The sequence below is a fragment of the Quercus suber genome, unplaced genomic scaffold (assembly GCF_002906115.3).
Source record: "Quercus suber isolate HL8 unplaced genomic scaffold, Cork oak 2.0 scaffold_1061, whole genome shotgun sequence".
Classification (NCBI taxonomy): domain Eukaryota; kingdom Viridiplantae; phylum Streptophyta; class Magnoliopsida; order Fagales; family Fagaceae; genus Quercus; species Quercus suber.
The window spans coordinates 60,568-81,668 of NW_027070469.1; the positions used below are offsets into that span (position 1 = coordinate 60,568).

Genomic DNA, 21,101 nt, shown 5'->3' on the forward strand with positions numbered 1-21,101 from the left:
CTGCTACTAATACTCTAACAAAAGGAGCCAAACAGCATTTTTTTTTACACAAAAGGTCACATACACACATACGTCAGCACCATATTGATATTTCAATCTTGTCCCGCTAGGAATAGGATAGGACAGTACTATTGTTGATGATTTTTTGCTAATAAAAACTTCTGGGTTCGCACATGGTGATGGTCCTGCTTAAGATTGATGGACTTGTACTTCGTACTCAAGCTGGCTTTTATGTCTTTTTTTTTTTTTTTTTAAGGTCAGGCATCATAAAGGTTTTTAAAAAAAATAAAAAAAATTAATGACTAGTATTAGTTTTATAAATTGAATTGTAGTCAATAAAAAATATTAATTCATAAATTTATTATATTGTTGAATGAAGTGACATCAATCATAATAATTTTTTTTTGGGTAATCCAATCATAATAATTATCATCTTAATTTATTGGCATTTCATAGTAAATTACTAAATTTTATTTTTTTGAGAATCCAAACCCAAAGGCCTTGTGTTATTGAAAAAGAAACAAAGAGTATTATACAAAGAGTCACGTGTGACAAGTGCAACTATAACGTTGAGGATAGTTTTTTTTTATTTTTTATTTTTATTTTTATTTTTTTTTAATATTTTATAGGAATTGAGGATAGTATTATACTAGACCTGTAGCTCACTGCCAGGCTTAGAGCTAAAAAAATGGGCAACAGGACAATATTATTGTTGATGATTTTTTGTTAATAACTAGCGTTGGCTGCATGTGCAACGTGCTGCCCCAATAGTGAGAAAATTAATATAGATTTTGTGTGTAAAATTGTAAATTTTGTCTCACCCAATTTGATTATATTGAAAAAGAAGTTTAAGAATACAACAATTATCAAGAGCGGATGCTATAGGTTGAAACTCTCTAAAAAAAAAAAAAAATACAACAAAATATCACAATATTTTCCCAATATCTTCATTTTTAGGATCCGAATAGATATTTTTTTTTTATTTGAGAGAAATATTACATTTATAATATTTTTAGAACAAATTCTAAATGACAAGTTATTATTGGTTTTAAGTTGATAACATTGTTATTTTTATTCTCAAAACATTTATTTTCAGTTGTAGTTGGTCCCAGTCTCATATTTTATTATTTTATTTTGACTTGTAAAAAAGTGATACTTCAATATTTGTAAAAATATGATTCTCAAAAAAAAAAAATATTTGTAAAAATATTGTGAAATTTGTTGTGTCGGTATAACAATATATATGCCAGCTTACATAAATATTTAAAAGAAAAAAAAAAAAAACACAAACCGATTACTAGGGAAAAAAAAAATTTAGGCATGGTAGAAATTAATGTTAAAATGTTGTGGACATAGCATTTTTTTATTTGATTTTTAAGAAACTGAGATCTTAACAGTTGTGAAAATATTGTGATAATAATAAGTGTTGTAACATTTTCTCAAAACATTTATTTTCAATTGTGGTTAGTCACAGTCTCATATTTTATTATTTTATTTCGACTTGTAAGAAATTGGCACGTCAATAATTGTGAAAATATTGTGAAATTTGTTGTGTCAGTATAACAATATATATGCCAATTTACATAAATATTTCCAAGAAAAAAAAAACAAACTGATTACTGAAGAAGAAGAAAAAAAAAAAAAAAAAAACCAACTTTAGGCACTGTAGCTACAGTGCTAGTTGAGCCAATTTACATAAATATTTCCAAGAAAAAAAAAACAAACTGATTACTGAAGAAGAAGAAAAAAAAAAAAAAAAAAACCAACTTTAGGCACTGTAGCTACAGTGCTAGTTGAATAAACCAAAAGCACTGTAGCTCCAATGCTATCCATCAATAATAGCTTATCTATGATTTGTTGTGAAATTAATGTTAAAATGTTGTGGATTTAACATTTTTTTTATTTGATATATAAGAAACTGAGATTTCAACAATTGTGAAAATATTGTGATAACAATAAGTATTATAATATTTTTTTTAAACATTTATTTTCAGTTGTGGTTGGCTACAGTCTCATATTTTATTATTTTATTTCGACTTGTAAGAAATTGACACGTCAATAATTGTGAAAATATTATGAAATTTGTTGTGTCAGTATAACAATATAAATGTTAGCTTACATCAATATTTAAAAAAACAAAAACATAAACCGATTACTAGAGAAAAAAAAAAACTTTAGGCACTGTAGTTACAATGCCAATTAAATAAACAAAAGGGTTGAAAAAAAAGACTCACGAAACTAAAGCACTGTTACAGCTACAATGCTGTACAGTGCTAACACTCTGGATGTATTGTATCGAAGTATTGTAGCAGCATAGCCGCTTTTATTATAAAGAAAACTTCTGGGTTCGCACTTCGCACGTGGTGATGGCCTTGCTTAAGATTGATGGACTCGTACTTCGTACTCCCCTGCCTTTTTTGTTATATAAGTAACATGGCCAAAACTTCCACATAGTGGACAAGTGATGTGGTCTACCATTCCACTAAAAAACTGCCACTTGTTTAAAATTGTTAGTTAGAAAAAAAAATTTTAAACAGAAATTAATTACTGACTCAGCAATTTTAAACAAGTGGAAGTTTTTTAGTGGAATGGTGGACAAATGACGTGGTCCTCCAGAGAACTCTATAATTTCTCCAAAACTTGGCCTGTTACATTTAAGCTTGAATCATTGAATGCCTGATGCGTCAGCATTACCTAGTTCAGGCATCATAAAGGTTTTTTTAAAAAAAAAAAAAAAAATTAATCATTAGTATTAGTTTTATAAATTGAATTGTAGTCAATAAAAAAATATTAATTCATAAATTTATTATATTGTTGAATGAAGTGACATCAATCATAATAATTTTTTTTTTTTGGGTAATCCAATCATAATAATTAGGCAAAAAATCCATTTTAGTCTCTATATTTTCACGCGATTCCCACTTTGGTCCCTAATTTTTTTTTTTCACTGATTATAGTCCCTATCTTGGAAAACGCGTCTCTTTTTAGTCCTTGACGTTACATCAGAGATGAAAATTGCACAGCTGGCAAACGGAAAAAAATTAAAAATATTAAAATAATGCCTACTGTGTCCACGTGGCTTTCCACGTCAGCCTTTAAATTTAAAAAACTAATTTATTAATTTTAACTAAATAAAAAAATTAAAAACAGAAATAAAAACCAAACCCAGCAAAAACAACAAATTTAAAACCCAGCAAATTTAAATTCCAACAAGAACAAGATCAATAAAACACAAACCCAACAAATTTAAAACCCAAAAAATTAAATTCAAACCCATATTCAAACCCCCACACCACCAAAACACTCCGGAATCCACCATACCCACGGCTACATCACACCCACACTGACATCAGAAGATTAGAAGCGTGTTCATTTACCCGTCGTTGCAATTCAAGGGCTTCCAATCGATTTTGAGCCGAAAGATCGGAATATCGCCGCACCAGTTCTCGGTCTACCCCGACACCAGTACAGGCAGAGTGGGAGGAGACGGCATGAGTCGCCACCAGCGAAGATTGGTTCTTCCTTGTGGTCATGAAGCAATCGCGAGAATAGCAGCGAGGACTAGTTCTTCCTCGTGGTCTTGAAGCGATACGGCGCGAGAGGCGACGAAGAACGCAGAGGCGGAGAGAGCTTCCCAAAGACGAAGACCAAGAACAATAACAACAACAACAACAACGCTACGATTGTTCTTCTTCGATGAGTTTTGTAGAGAGAATGAGCAAGAAACCCAAACCCACCGATCTACAAAACGATTTCCATGACCAACGACCCAAAACCCAAGACCCACGATCTCCACCATGAAAGCACCTCCATGCAAACCCACATCCCAGGCAAACACGAGCAAGAAGAAAGCAACGTCGGCTTAGAGAGGAGATGGGTTTGTTGTCAGGTGAGGTTGATTTCGTTTGGGTTTGATAGTTTTGAATCTGAGGTTGGAGGTGGTTTGGTTTCAACTCTATGGTTTGGATTTGAGGTTTGTGTTTAGTTTCTCAGAAAGTATAAGAAAATTTGGGTTTTGAGTTTTGAGTTTGATGTTTTGGTTGTGGGGATTTGAAATATGGGTTTGAATTTAATTTTTTGGGTTTTAAATTTGTTGGGTTTTGTTTTTTGTTGATCTTGTTCTTGCTGGGTTTGGTTTTTATTTCTATTTTTAATTTTTTATTTAGTTAAAATTAATAAATTAATTTTTTAATTTAGAGGCTGACGTGGAAAGCCACGTGGACACAGTGGGCATTATTTTAATATTTTGAATTTTTTCCATTTACCAGCTGTGCAATTTCCATCTCTGATGTAACGTTAGGGACTAAAACGAGATGCATTTTCCAGGATAGGGAATAAAATCAGTGAAAAAAAAAAGTTAGGGACCAAAGCGGGAATCGTGTGAAAATGTAAGGACTAAAATGGGTTTTTCGCCTTCTTAATTTATTAGCATTTCATAGTTTTTTTTATTTTTATTTTTATTATTTTTTTTAAAGAATCCAAACCCAAAGGCCCTGCATTATTGAAAAAAAAATAAAGAGAACTGCAAAGAGTCATGAGTGACAAGGGGAACTATATGATCGAGGATGGTATTATACCAAACCTGTAACTCACTACCAGACTTAGAGCTAAAAAATGTGTGTCGAGGATGTTTTGCTACAAGGATTGAAAATGTGAGAACGACTCAAATCTCCCTTTGGGTTCTTTAGAGGTGTTTATTGTGGGGAATCAAGCCCAAAATTCCAAATGTATAATGAACAAAAGGCTAATGGTGTTTTGATAAGAGAAAATCAAAATGCTAATTACAAAAGTGCAAAAAAAGTATAAAAACATAACAGGTCTGAAACTAAGACCCATAGTCATCAAGAAGAGGAAATTGAGAGAGGTTGTGAGGAAGAGAGGGAAGGTTCCCCTATATCCATATTTCCACCCCTAAGGTTCAGTATTGTGAGAATATTTCCTGGCTTAGTGGGTTTTTGCTCTCAAGTTTTAGCTCTATGGGGAAAACGTGGTTTAACAGGTCTGAAATTTTGACCCACAGTCACCAAGAAGAGGAAATTGAGAGAGGTTGTGAGGAAGAGAGGGAAGGTTCCCTTGTACCTATATTTCCACCCCAAGCTTCGGAATTGTGAGATTATTGATTGGCTAAATGAGTTTTTGCTCTGAAGTTTCAAGTATGTGGGTAGAATGTGGTTAGTTGATTTTGAATTTGATTGTGGCCTTCTGTATTGAAATTGGGGTGCTCTAAGTGACTGTTTTTGGTCAATAGAAGAGGCTTTGAACCCTAAGGTATGAATCAAAGAAGTTATGATCAGATTTGATTTAATTGGGTAAGAGGGATGCCTTACTTTTTGCATAATTTGGGAAATAAAATAGCCTAAATTCATGGGCTGATGTTTCCTAGACATGGCAGGTCTTTGGAGATTGCATTTGGTTATTGCAGCAGACAAGGCCAGCCACTTAAGGTCAGCTATGTGTTTTAGGCAAAAAATGGTATAGCAGAAAAGTTGGGCCACAGTCACCTAGAGCATAAAAGTTGTTTTAGGGTGAAATTTTCGGGTACAAGACCTCCTCCATGAGTCTAAGGTGCTACTAGTGTCCCTTGCTCACTTGGTAGCACGTATGTGTTGGGCTTATGTAAAAGGTTCGAAAGAAACTGACCCATACCCTCCAAACCATACTTTCTCAATTTCTCCCATAAACATGGGCTTGGGCCATGCTTAAAAGAATAAAATAAAATATAATATATGAATTGAGCCCACAATGAAGTCGAGCTTGGTTGAATTGGGCTTGTATAAAATGTGTTGCGAAAATGGGTATCAACAATGGGCAACTAAATTGCCTATATGTTTCACATGGGAAAAACTACAAAAATGAAACTCTCTAGCTAAAAACACAACATCTTGGACCACATGCCCATTCTCTAGGTGAGATGAATCCTCATGCTGAATTGCTTGGATAATCACCTCAGCATCACCCTTCACTATGCACTGCACTGCCCTGAGATCCTTTGCAAAGACGGCATGCTAGAAGTTCAACTATTGTTGCCGAGGTGGGGATTTTGATTCGCTAAGACAAAGCACCAATAATAGCCCTTGTGGAGTTTCGAACAACACCATCTATGCCTGTATAGTAAAATTGATAGTAATTTTAGTTATTTTCCAAAAAAAAAAAAAAAAAAAAAATGGATTCACCCCTCCCCTTTTGGGTGTGTGTGCGTGGGGGATTTAAAGGCAAAATTTAATTGATGATGGGCAATAGTCCAACACCCTCATTGTTGTCATCAACAGTTGACCAAAGATTAGGTGTCCACCTCGACCATCAACCTAGTTCCCATATTCAATAAATAAAAAATGTGATTTATTGGTCATAATTGTATAGAAAGTACACCATTATCACCCATAATGGTTATGAACCTTGAGTCTCTAACAACAGTTACCACTAATGCTCCTACCAAATTCTACTAAGGGAAAATGGGGACATTTACGAGAGTAATGGTTAGTTAGAGCACTTATATAAGGACATCATCATCCCATTTGCCAATGTGTGAGAAAAAACTAAAAACTTTGTCATTCTCCATTCATATTGGGTTTAGTGAATTCCCAACTTAGGCATCAGAGAAGTTTAGGGTCTTTTGGCTAATATAGTGATACTACACAAGTGTCCTTTGATTCATGTTTTCCCATTACAGATCTTTTAAAGCTCTAGATTTAGATGAGTGGCCATTAAGGATTTTTTGCATCATCAATTGATATTGTAAGAAAAAGTGATGCAAAAAGTATAGTAAGGAAGAAAATGCTCCCAAATGTATGGATGGGACCATAGGCCTAAACCCATGAGCAATATTGATCACAACCTGAAAAGCAACACACTCTCTCTCTCTCTCTCTCTCTCTCTCTCTCTCTCTCTCTCTCTCTCTCTCTCTCTCTCTCTCTCTCTCTCTCTCTCTCTCTCTCTCTCTCTCTCTCTCTCTCTCTCTCTCTCTTTGTGGTAATATAAAGCAGTACACTCATTCGAGGCTAAATACAACTTGGGTAGCAATTTCGTCCCCATACCATGTACGATCGAGATCTACCTAGCCTTCGACCTTTTTCATTTGTTGTCGTGTGGCCTGTGCTCGATAAGGATCCCTTTGCTTTTTGGTGACACTAGTTTGACTTGTAAATAATTGGCTAAAATGCAAAATTGACTCTCTAAGTTTTTTTAGATTTCATTTTAGTCATCTAACTTTATTTTCGTTTATTTCAGTTTTCTAATTTTCAAGTTTATTCAATTAAGACTTTTCCATCAATTTTTATTAAATGTTGTGGTTAATTTTTCAAAATTTTAAATATTTTTTCAAAAATTTTAAATTAAAAAAATTCAATTAATGATTGAAAAATATTTTCTAGATTTTTTTTTTCCAAAAATGTTAATAAAAGTTGACAGAAATATCTTAATTGAATAAATTTAAAACTTAGAGGATTGAAATAAATGAAAATAAAGTTAAAAAACTGAAATAAAATCTAAAGAATAATTCTACAATCGTTGAAAATCTTTTAGCGTACGATATGACAAATAAAAACCATTTCTGAAATTTCAAATGGCCCATGTAATTGTTCCTAACAACTCGAATTCATTTTTTGTCTGGATCTTCCTTAGCCCCAGTGTCCACACGTTTTGGGCTAAGGGGCCACACCGACTCACCCTCTTGCTTGCATGTCTGAGCTTCTTGGGTAGCACATTTTTCGAAGCGGGCCATATGAAAATTTTGTTTAGGCCATTGGGTTTGTTTGTTTTATATATTAAAAAAAAAAAAAAACCAGTTTATAGTACGGGAAAACCCATCTGACCCGCAGGTTGATCCGACCCGAAAATTAAATGGTTTGGGTCGGGTATTGTCCTTCGAATTTGAGTCAGATTAATGGGTCCAAGTCTAGATTTTCCAGGAGGCCCAGGACTATATTTGAGTATTGAGTTTTGTGGACTATAGCAGTAGATACTTCTGGTCCATAAGGACCGTAACTGAAAGAAAAATCAAACAAGAAATGAGTGAATCCATGACTGAAAGAAAGTTCTAAACAAATTATAATGAAACGAGCACATATAAGTCAGCTCGAGTTATTTGGTGTAGTTTTTTATGATGTTATAGACTTATAGTACTGAATAACTTTTGTTTTTCGTTTCTTGTTTTAATAAAAATGACTATATGTTAAGAACAATGTAATCTTTAAAAGTATAATTTTTCATATTTTAAATTCTAGAAAATGTATTAGTCTTAGATCTGATAGTAAATATCAAAATGATATTACATAGCTTTGTAGTTTAGATATTTTTTCATTTTTAGAAATTGTTCTAGATGAAGATCCCAATTCCATGCTTAAAACAAGTACAAGAAGCACACAACAGTTCTAATTGAAATGCTTCAGTAGTTCTAAATTGGTTACACTATGCATATACTTGGACATTAAGACGGGGAGTGAGATGGACTTCAAGTGGGGTGGCTTTGAAGTTGGTTTGTCTTGCTTTCTCGATCATGTCCACGGGTTCATTTGCAGGGGTTGAAATTTCCAAAGCATGCAACAAGGTAACTAATGTGAGTTGCATAACTTGTAATGGTATGTATTCGAAATTTTGGCCCCCTAACATCAACATCCTAGTGGATTGTAAGGAACCTTTCAGGTCGAAATTCATTTGGATCTTATCACACATGTAGGTCTCATTGGAGCTTTGGAAGATTAAAAATGAGTCGAGTGCCTGCTGGGACATGATAACCAGGCAAAGTACAGTCTTCAATGGACTCCTATGGCACTAAGAGTGTTGCTGTAGGATATAAACGCATTGTTTCTTTGATAACAACTTGGAAATAGACCAAATGTTTCATGTCTGATTCCTCTATGAGCCTTTCTCTACCAACTAGGAGGTCTAATTCTTGATGGACTTTCCTTAGGACTTCATAGTTGTTGAGAAGTAATGAGAGAGCCCATGTCAATGTTACTGTTGTTGTGTTTGTACCCGCTAAGATAAGGGCCTACAAAAGTGTACAGAGTTATTTGATTAAAAATGAGTCAAAAAATGTCTTTAAGCCCAAAAAAAAAAAGTTAATTATTTTAAAATATATAAGTTAGGTTTAAACAAATAGGCTATTGTTTTTTAATAATTTAATTATTACATCAAGTAAAATAAGAGATTTGAATTTGAATTTTAATTCTCTTTGTAAAGATTTCGAAATAGTATTAGTGAACTCTTTCAGCTCAAATAAATTAGTTTATATAATGGCTCCATGCACGGGTTGAGATTTAAGAATCCAAAAGTATATCATGTCTTACTTATGGCTTCATATAGGAATAAAATGTTTTAAGTTTGGGAAATTGGTTTTTTAGTATCTTATTTATATTAGTTGACAAGTATATATAAATCCTTTTTCTTGTTTATCAGCTTGTATTGATATCTTTCTATCAGAAATAAAACTTGTATTGGTATCTTATTTATAAAAGATCAACATAGAAGTTCGAATTCTTTTTTTCTTGTTTATCATGAACTTGGTTTGGCATGATCAGATTACCTCTTTGGGTCTTTTCTATAAGATTCAAGTATTGAATATTGACACTAATAGTAGAATTATTTAAAGTCTCTGAATCATCTCTAACCCCTGGTCTGCACTGCACTAACTGATGTTGATTTTGTATTAAAAAAAAAATCAAGTTTAATTCATAACTAATAAATCCTTTTCATGACCTACCGTGAGCTAGCATTTTTTTGATTAAATATTCAGTATCATATATTTGCAGAATCTTATATAAGACAATTAATTATCATCAAATTTTTGTGCCACTCTCGCTTTTCTAAAGTGGTAGACCCTCCCATAAGTTATTTTTATTAGGATTATCTCTAAGTAAGCCATATTAATCAAAACAGAACTCGACAATCCGACTTCCTTAGTGCTAATTTTATTCAAGATAAGCATGCATGACAGAATGAGCCTATGAGGGCATGACACGCATAAAGTTTAAATTATTGGAGCACCGACATTTGGATAAACTTATCAATCAATCTCACTTGCTTAGACTGACTATTTAGGGAATGAAATAATTTTTAGTCATTTGCTTTGCTCCCATTCATAGAGGCCAATAATTTGTTGAAATTTTTGGAAAGTGAGAGAAAAAAAAAAAAGTAAAAAATTTTAACATATAATTTGTTTTTGCTGAATAATATGTTAACATATAATTATTGATCTGGACCACCTCCTATGCTATTTTCAAGGTGTTGAGCGTATGATACTATCTAATTATGTCAACAAAATTATTGTCACATCTAAACTGCTATATATAGGAAGAAAGAGACATATGTTATCTTGTGATCTAGAGAAACCTAGCATTAGGTTTAAGGTAGAAATCTTCTCAAAAAGAAAAAAAGAAAAAAGTTTAAGGTAGAACTTATTTTTTAAGTGATGTTGGAAATATTATAAATTTTACTAAATAATGTTACAAACAAATGTGTCAATAATCATAGAAGAGTGATGTTAGATACACTATAAATTTTACTATATAAACTAAAATATTATTCAAATAAAAGTGATTTCTTTTTTTAGTATGAATAAAAAAGTAATTCAAATATTCAATTATTTATAGTAATATTATTTAAACGGTACCAATCATATTCATGAACAAATGATTTGAAATAAGTGAAGGTTATATATATATATATATATATATGAAATAAGAAGACTATAAAAGCCATTTTCTATACTATTATAGAAGGCTTACAAACTAATCTAACAATCGATGTGATTGGTAAAATATTATCAACATAATATATAATTTTTTATTCTTGTTTAAAAATTAATACTTCAGTTTATAAAATTTATATACTAAAATTTGTAATAAGTGTAGCATCACTCTATGAGATATTCCTAGAATGTCATGGAGGAGCATTTAGATAATCTACCAATCTCAACCATGAACTGAACTCCTATGTCTACTAGAATGCATACTTGATATTATTGGATGAACGATAAGAGGTTTTAATGTTAATTATATTCAATATATGCATTAATTAATAGGATTATGAGTGGCTTACTAGGCAAGTAGATTTGATGATTGTATCAGCATCATAACTTGAAGTCTCATCATCATCATCTGCAACATTGGGCTATATCACATCTATAAAGTCTTGGTGTTCTTTCACCTCGCCTGAAATTTTCACTTGCTTACGTTTTTCTAGCCATTGTCCAACTATATGATCCAATTTTTTTTGCTGTATTCTTCATGGCTTTTTTGTACCCTCCCAAGTCAAAGCACCTTAGATATGGTATTGCATCTGACAACACAAATGCCAATAGGGGCCATAAGGGCTGACTCAAAACATGGCGCCATAGTTGTAACCCAAGAGATCTGCGGTTAAGAATTTTGGACAGCTGGCAAAGCCTTTGTCATTGGTAGTGAAACACTTTTTGGTTATCTCCTAATTGCTTGCTACTAGAGTTCGATGCACACCCATGATAGTGGAGATTGGTCTGTACTTGTCAGCCATATTACCCAAGGTTATATGGGGTGGTTGTGACCCTCCTAATCGGCGGAGGTGGCCAATCAAAGGCCACGAACCGCCAACTTCAAGTGGAGCTATCTTTTTAGTAGCAATTCTTTGAAGTCTTCTTGATATCCGATTAGAAACAGGAAAAAGGCGAATACGATGGCCACAGAAAGTTGTTAAGAAAGGGTACGAGAAGAGCATGTGGGTTTGTGTTGTGATAAGGTTAGGCAACACCGCAACAGAAATTATCTAAGTACGGACATCAATCACAATTAGGGGTGTTTTTTTGGGCTATTTTTATTGCTGCACTTTGTGATGCGGTTTAGCCAAAATTATAACCGCACTGCATTTTATTTTTGCGATTACACGTGCAGTACAGTTTAATTTAAAATTTAGCTAAAACTATAACTGCATTGTACTTAATTTTTGAGGTCATATGCGGTGCGGTACGGTGCGGGGTAGTTTAAAATTTAGCTAAAACCATAACTGTATTGTACCTTATTTTTGCGGTCACATATGCAATGCGGTGTATAAGATGCAGCTTGAATGATTTAAAGTCGGTATATTTTTCAAATTTTGGGCTTTTCTTACCAACACAAAACTAATTTTGCCCTTTATTTTGGGCTAAATTTTAAACTGTTGAGCTAGTTTTTTTCTTTATTTTGGGTTGACTTTCCTAATTAACGCTTGCTAGGATTATTAAACTATTAATAATATATTTAGTATTAAAAAAATATATTAATATATAAAAAGGGTACGGTGCGGTGCGGTGTGGTGCACTGTTACTTGCGGTGTGGTGTGATTATGCAATTTTGTAGGTAATTTTGGTGCGGTTTTTACAGTTTGTGCAATTTGGTGAACATCCCTAATCACAATAATGGCTAATTTATTAGCATATAATATCAGGTCAAAGATCAATCTTCACTTCACCATTTAAATGAATGTGAAAAAAAAATTCGTAGGTGAAACACATTTCATTATTTAAATGTAGTAAAATCTATTTCAAATATTTTACTATTAGTCCTAGTCTTGAATCAAAGTTTCAAATTAATTCCTTTAAAAAAATTTTTCAAATCAATACCAGATCTGCCTGACTTAATACAAATTTTAAGTTTTATTTATAAATGAGATTAGTTAGTAGAAAGTTTAAGAGAAAAAAATCATTTTTTTCTCTCTTTTACTATTCATGTATGGGAGTTATATGATAAATTTGATTAATTTTTAATAAGCAATTTCGTTTCATATAATTATAAAATTACGATGTAACAAGATTTTAATAGACAATTTAAATATAGAATATATTTTAAAATTATTTAAAAAATATGTATAAAAATAATGACTTGTAAAATTATAATGTTTCAAAAGTAAAATATTAGAAAGTGAACAAAAAGTCAAACATTTTTTATTTTATATAAGATTATGGATTATAGATACAAAGTAGTGTCATATGTTTCAAATCTGATTCTATTCTTATAATAAAAAGAATTCTTTTTAAAATTTTTATTAAATAATAATAATATATTTTTTATGGTTGCGATGATAGCCTATGATGTTTAGTATTTATATATTTAAACCATGGTTTAACCAATAATTTGCAAGAGCCCGACTTCCTCTCATATCTATGATAGCTTTAGGCCCAGCCACATAAGTCAATTAAACCTACCTTTGCCTTCAATATATTGCCAAGATGATTGTAGACCAGCACCAGGCCCATATAATGCGTGTTAAAAGATGGACAATACATGATTGTGGACCATACATGTGTCACACTATCTAGTAAATGAAAACTTGGAATTATGCTTAAAACAAGTACAAAAAGTACACCACTTGCCGGTAGTTACAATGAGAACCATAACAAGGCCTCGGTGGTATGCACGACACCACTTGCCGGTAGTTACAATGATAACCATAACAAGGCCTCGGTGGTATGCATTATTTATTGTCGTGCATAGAGTCAATAAGCCCACACTGAAAACATTCTTTTACCATTCAACAAAAAAAAGAAAGAAAAAAAAAAAATACAAAAGTACCCTAACAAATGAAAATGCCTTAGTAGTTCGCATTTTTATTATATATAATATCTAGTGTATATACTTGGGCAGGAAGGCGAGGAGTGACATGGACTTCAAGTGGGGTGACTTTCAAGTTGGTTTGTCCTGCTTCCTCACTCATGTCCACAGGTTCATTTAACGGGGTCGAGATTTCAAAAGCATGCAACAAGGTAGCTAATGTGAGTTGTATAACTTGTAGTGCAAATGATATCCCAGGGCACACTCTTCTACCACTACCAAATGGTAAGTATTCGAAATGTTGGCCCCTAACATCAACATCCTTGTGGGTTGTAAGGAATCTTTCAGGTTGAAATTCATTTGGATTTGACCATACATTTGGGTCTCGATGGAGCTTTGAAACATTAACAATGAGTCGAGTGCCGGCTGGGACATGATAGCCAGCCAAAGTACAGTCTTCAGTAGACTCGTGTGGCACTGAGAGTGATGCTGCAGGATATAAACGCATTGTTTCTTTGATAATAGCTTGAAGATAGACCAAATTTTTCATGTCCGATTCCTCTACTTGCCTTTCTCTACCAACCTGAAGGTCTAATTCTTGTTGGGCTTTCCTTAAGACGTCATAATTATTGAGAAGTAAAGAGAGAGCCCATGTTAATGTTATTGTTGTTGCGTCTGTACCTGCTAACATAAGGACCTACAGAAAGTATAGAATAAGAAAAAAAATGTATTTGGCCTAGCTTAATTATCTGGTTTAAGAGGAGACAAAAAGCATCTTTAAGCAAATAAGTTAGTTTTGAACCAATTTAATTTGGACTTATCCATGTTCCAATGTGTTAAGTGTATTAGACACAAGCCGTATCATTTATTTCGAAGTTATCCCAATTACCTCAAAACAGAATTACAGAGTCGACAACCCCACTCTGGTACTTTCTACAAATTACTAATAAGACAAGAATAACAAAAAAACTCTCAAAATCTCAAAATGTAGTCCAATCTACATGTATTTAGCAAATTAAAAAAAAAAAAAGGCTTAAATTTCCTCTTTCTTTTGGCGGTTTGGTCAATTACTAACTTTTATTCAAGATAAAGATGCATGAGTGCATGCATGTACATGCATAAAGTTTGAAATATTGGAGCACCAACATTTGAATGAACTTATCAAACAATTTCACTTGCTTCACTGACTCTTAATATATATGTGTGAGAATTAATTAATGGGGTTATGAATAGCTTACCAAGCTTGTAGCTTTGATGATTGTATCAGCATCATAACTGGAAGTCTCAGCATCATCGTCAGTAACATTGGACAACATCACATCCATAAAGTCTTGGTGTCCCTTCACCTCACCTGAAATTTTTGCGCGCTTATGTTCTTCTAGCCATTCTCCAACCATATAATCCAATTCTTTTCCTGTTTTCTTCATTGCTTCCTTGTAGCCTCCCAAGTCCAACCATCTTAGATATGGTATTGCATCAGACAACACAAATGCCCCAGTCAAATCGAAAAAATCTCTCAAAGCCTTTCGACGTTGATCATTCTCCTCATTCTCTAAATTGGTCACAGCCCCACTAAATCGCTCTCCTACAACAGTCTTCAATACAACGTTTAGGGTTGTGTAACCAAACCATCTTTTCATCTCCACTGGTACGTTTTCACTCTTGACCCATTGGTAATACATGTCTTTTATAGATGCACTTACCTCGGCTTGCCGAATGTGCTTGAGCAACTCAAGTCGGTGATTTGAGAGGACCTCAAGCACGGTTATTTTTCGTAATTGACGCCAATAGGGACCGTAAGGGCTAGACCCAAACATAGCATAGTTGTAACCCATGATTTCTGCGGCTATAGCTTTTGGACGGTTGGCAAAGGCTTTGTCATTGGTGGTAAAACACTCTTTAGCTATCTCCCAACTGCTTACTACTAGAGTTCGATGCACACCCAAGTAGATAGTGAAGATTGGTCCATACTTGTCAGCCATTTTACCCAAAGTTATATGAGGCGGTTGTAACTCTCTTAATAGGCGGAGGTGGCCAATCAAAGGCCAGGCGCCACCAGCTCCAGGTGGAACTATCTTTTTACTGGCAGTTCTTCGAACTCTTCTTGATATCCATAGTAGAAAGAAGATGAACAGGAAAAGGGAAAAAATGCTAGCCATAGAAGTTGTGAAGGATGGGTACGAGAAGACCATGGTTGCTGTTTCTGGTCTTTTCGCATGGAGGTTTTGTGATGTAAAATATAGCCCAAACAAGTAAAGCTTAGGCAACAGAAAGTATATTGTACTTGGGTACGTAATTGTCCACGTATTTATAAACATATTATTGGACCAAATATCCATTTTACGTGATCACCACTTAAAGTGAATATGGATAAAATATTCATTAGGTGAAGCACTGAAACACGCCTCTTACTCTCATTCTTCAAATGTAGCAGGTAAATAAAAGCCAAATGTAGCAGGCAAAATCTGACTTTGTTGAATTCCACTTTTGACTGGATGTCACGAATTTGATCATTTTTTTCACAAATTAAGGATTTAAGTTTGGTTTGCTTCTAGTGTGAAAGTGAATTGGACTGGACGCCATACATATTAAAAAATGGGCACATGTCTTGACTATGTATTGAATGAATTTTTTTTGTCCTTTCCTCGGGGGTCCATGTGGTTAACTTAAGAAATCTCTCGGCAAGGGTTGAAATTTCTTGAAAATATCCCTAGCCATCAAGATTGTCAATCATCTTGTGATGCTCCAAACCGACTAATGATATCATGAGTTTGATATGTGACAATGATTGCACATCTATAATATTTCTCCTTAGATCATTCCCATTGGCTTCTTAAAAAATATATGTAATTTACATCACCATTATACATTTTATTTATTTTACATTTTCTTTTTTTTAGAAAAATATTTATTTTACATTTTCACTTTATAGTAAAATTTACCCCTTATCCCACTCTTTATTTTTCAATTTATCCCTTTAATTAATTGAACATATTTTAAAAATAAAAACAAAATGAATGGTTTTTAGACCCCTTAAAACAAAACAATTGGATTAACCTAGTTAATTAGCCAAGTGATTAACTTAGTCAAATTATGTAAATCTAGGTTATCACAAACACACAATCATATCAAGAATATAAAGCAGCGGAAAAGTAAAGAACACAATGATATGATAACCCAGGAAACCACATGGTAAAAACCTGGAGAGGATTTGACTTAGTTATTCTCAAGATAAACTTGAATCCACTATCTTGAAATAATTGAAGTTCATACAAAAGGACTTACAAGCACCCACGCTCAACTTCCTAATGCTACCTACTAGTAGAACTTACTGACACGACCACGTGCAAGCTCCAAATCCACGGACTCCTTCTTTCTTGGATTTTCCACAAGATACAAGCACCCCCGCTTGTGTTTCTTTAAGTTCCAATGGCAGCAACTGAGTTGATCATCAAGATGTTGATATTATCTCTACCTTGAAAATCCTAAGTTTATGTGAAGGAAAGCTTATCAAGAATCTCACAAGAGATTCACACAAACTGCAAAATATGAGCAATAATACAACTAGAGCAACAAGGACTGCACTCCAAAACGTGGCTAGGGTTTTCTTTATATACTAGGAGAATTAGATCTGAAACCCTAATCCTTAATGGGCTTGGGCTGAGTTGGAAATTCTGCAGAAAAAACGTTCTGCTTGATATTCGATCGATCAAGTCTAAGCTTCGATCGATCGAGCCAGGCCGAAACTCACTAATACTTTTTGTAGCCTCTCGATTCCAACTTTACATGAATTACACAACTTTGAGCAAGCCTAAACAAGACTAAACATATTGTTTTGATCATGGTTTACCAACATTACACATTAAAGTTCTAAATACATCAAATCCTAAGTCTTTGAAACCTAACAAACTCCCCCTTTGGCAATCTATGACAAAACACAAATTAAAAACTCAAAATTTACAAATAAAAGCCATTTACAAAAATAATGCCCATTATAACAAATCCAATCCTAACTACTATCTATCAGTTGCAAGTGTAGATAACAGCTTAATTGAATCAACCTGTATATTTCCTGAAACACTAAACAAAACGCATAAATGCATGTGTGACAGAAAAACAGTAGATCAACAAATATGTAAACTAACTCTCCCCCTAAGTTAAATACATCAAAAACAATGTTAACACCCCTTAAACATAACATTCTTGTATTTTTCACACATATTCCCACAAATCCAAATAAATCTCGCCCTTTTTGTCACGTATTGACAAAGACAACTCAATAAAGAGTAAACACGCGCAATAAAGGATAAGAGAATCAAGGGAACACAAAACAATACAACTCTATAGAAAATAGAGACAACTCCCCCTAGGAACAACAAAGGTTAAAAACAAGCTTCCCCCCTATAAAAATAGGAAACACAAAACAAGTGTTGGGAAAAACAATTTTGGGGAAAAATAGGGGGGGAATAAATAAAAAGACACAAACCAAGTTAAAAAAAAATTAAGTTGAGGATACACACGAAGAAAAAATATTCTCTCTTTCAATAAAAAGAAAACATGGCACTATGTGACCCATAAACAGTTGCATGAGTAGAGAAAATATTTACACATTGATTATCCATCATATCTCTTAAGAAAAATATTTTCTACAGTTCATACAAAAAAAAAAGGCATATACTAGAAAGTACATAGCTCAAAAATTAATCAATCAATTGTTTGATCAAGTTGAATACCCAATGTAGCAAAGTGTATGCATGTTATGTGTGAAAACAATAAGAGATATGACAGCAAAGCTGCAAGATGAATACAAAAACAATGCAATGCATGTGAATCCTAAATACAAATGATGCATGCTCTAATGCAGTGAAAATAAGTTCAATATGAGGTTAAATTCACAAAATTGGTTTGAGCATAGAGTTTCTAATTAAAACCCCAAAATTGAAAACCACTTGTTAAGATTTTGAAAAAATTTGACTAATTGATCATTACACAAGCTAGAATACATAATATAATGATCAATTACATCAATTCAACAAGCCAATTGCATCAATTGAACCCAATTTGAACAAATCCCCAATTCGAATACATTCAAGCTCTAGAATTTCCAATTTATCAAATATTAAACACATTTTACATTAAGATCAAGGAATATTTAATCTTGGATGGCCACAACAAGATCACACACAATAAAATGTACCAAGTTTAACAAAAAATAACTTGTGTAGTATGTGCAACTAGTAAAAACTTGAGATACATATGAGGTGATATGTGAATAGAATCCAAACACAAAGTCTACAAAATTCATCACATAGAATTTAAAAAAGACTATCACCTAAAGAGTTACATCATATAACTCTCACATTTCCTAGATCATAAGCTTGCAATCATGTAAGTTTTTTGAATTTTGCCTCATAATATACACACCAATTTTAATTATGTGATTTGGCATCAAGCCTAATAGTACACACTAATTTTAAGCATTAAGCATTTAAACTGAGACTACATCTTATGTTCTTTTTGTGCATGTGCTACACTTTCTCGAGCACATAATTTTACGATATGCACTAAGGTGTTCATGATTGGCTAGTGAACAGTAGTGAGATGGTTATTTATGCCTTTCTCAAAAGGATAAAGTCCGACAGTCAAATAACATGTGACTTCAAGATTAAGACAAAGTGATAAACACCATAAACATCTTTCCCACACAATTCAACTAGTCAAGTGTAATAAATAAGCTCATCAAAGCTAAACAAGGTACATAAACTTGTTATGTAAAGATAAGGCGGCCAACCTTGATTTCAAATCCATGATTTGTAATGCAAAACACAAAAATATTTTTGGTTTAAAAAATTTATGACTAAACACAAAAAGCATACATTGTGTTAAATTATCAATGCAAAACTATGCATGACAGTGCTTTACTAAGTTATAGAGGGTACACAAACAAGAAATATCAATTTCTTAATTAACCCATGAGTACATGCACAAACTAGTACATACTCACACAAAATCAAAACTAGCTTAGTACATACTATTCAAGTTTCTCCACAATGTCAAGCATGTTCTAAATCAAGAGAGAGATATCATAATTCATGTAATCCTCAAAAAGAAAAACTAGACAAAAAATAAAATATTTTTTTCTTTTTGAAAAATTTTCAATGTTTTTGGATTTTTTTTAAATAAAATAAAAAAAAAACAACCTAAAAAATAAAACAACCAAAAACAGAATCAAGACATGTCCACAAACAATTGAAAGAAATAAATCAGGGATAAGTCAGCAACACTCACCTTGAAGAATCTTTTCTCACCCATATAGCACAAGTCTTTGGCTTTGCAGGTGAAAGTCCATGAGAAGCAGAGTGTATTTGAGGGTTTACACCAATCTTCTGAGAGAGACTGAAATCTTGCAAATTCCTTTCACAAGCCAACAAGCTCAAATTTTTCAAAAGCATAAGAAATAATTTATATGGACTTATGATAGGAGAAATATCATCACATATCCTAGATTGAACCATAGAATGCTTAAATTTCAATTTATGACAATTAGGACGAATGTGATCACGGACACCACAAAAGTGACAAACAGGAATAAATTTAAGAACATCAATATTCCTAACAGCAAATCTAGTCTCAGATTTTGGTTTTTACCTTAACAAAGGAAAATTTGGCTAATATGCCCAACAACACCACAAAGGTGACAGGTAGGCACAAAAACAGATTTCTTTTGCACACTAGCAGTAGGTTTAGACATAGGTTTAGAAACTTCAGCGTCTACATTAGAACTTTTACGTTTGTCTAACTTAGCAAAATAAGCATTTTCTTTATTATTTCTCTTGAAAGGAGGGATATAAACTTTCTCAGTTTTAGGCTTAAGAGAAACAGAAACACTTCTGTTATCAACAGCAGGCTTGGCACTAGTCAAATTTTCAATTTTAGCTTTAGATTCAACTAACTCTTGTTCCAAAATTTTCATTTTCTCATCTTGAGAGGAAATTTGATTTCTCAAAAAATCATTCTTTTTATTAGACTCATCCAATCTCACAATCAATTCATCTTTTTCAAGATTAGCCAATTTTAACTCTTTTTTAAATTTCTTAGAAGTTTTCAAAGATTTAGATAATTCTTTATGAAGAGTTTCACAGACATCAATAAAATCAACAGAAACAACAATGTCCTTTTTATTCAAATCATCACAAACATGAGCAGAAAGACACTTCAAATTATCCATGATAACAAGGGTTAAGGATCAGCTCAGAGATCAAAAGATCTAAAACAAAAGAGCTACTTACTTTGATACCACTTGAACGATTTTTAGACCTCTTAAAACACAACAATTGGATTAATCTAGTTAATTAGCCAAGTGATTAACTTAGTCAAATTATGCAAATCTAGGTTATCACAAACACACAATCATATCATCAAGAATATAAAGTAGCGGAAAAGTAAATAATACAATGATATGATGACCTAGGAAACCACACGGTAAAAACCTTGGGAGGATTTGACCTAGCTATGCTCAAGGTAAACTTGAATCTACTATCTTGAAAGAATCGAAGTTCATACAAAAAGACTTACAAGCACCCACGCTCGACTTCCTAATGC

At 33.0% G+C, this 21,101-nt stretch overlaps 1 protein-coding gene and 1 pseudogene across 1 annotated transcript; both read right to left on the bottom strand.

Moving 5' to 3' along the window:
- Positions 1–8,406: 8,406 nt before the first annotated feature.
- LOC136065640 (cytochrome P450 82C3-like) lies at positions 8,407–11,691 on the bottom strand (annotated as a pseudogene).
- Positions 11,692–13,252: 1,561 nt separating this feature from the next.
- Positions 13,253–15,795, bottom strand: LOC111998690 (cytochrome P450 CYP82D47-like). The gene is made up of 2 exons (XM_065769133.1): positions 14,738–15,795; positions 13,253–14,196 (listed from the first exon to the last, which is right to left on the bottom strand). The coding sequence occupies exons 1-2, from the start codon at positions 15,689–15,691 to the stop codon at positions 13,540–13,542; spliced, it is 1,611 nt and encodes a 536-aa protein (XP_065625205.1). The 5' UTR covers positions 15,692–15,795; the 3' UTR covers positions 13,253–13,539.
- Positions 15,796–21,101: the final 5,306 nt, after the last annotated feature.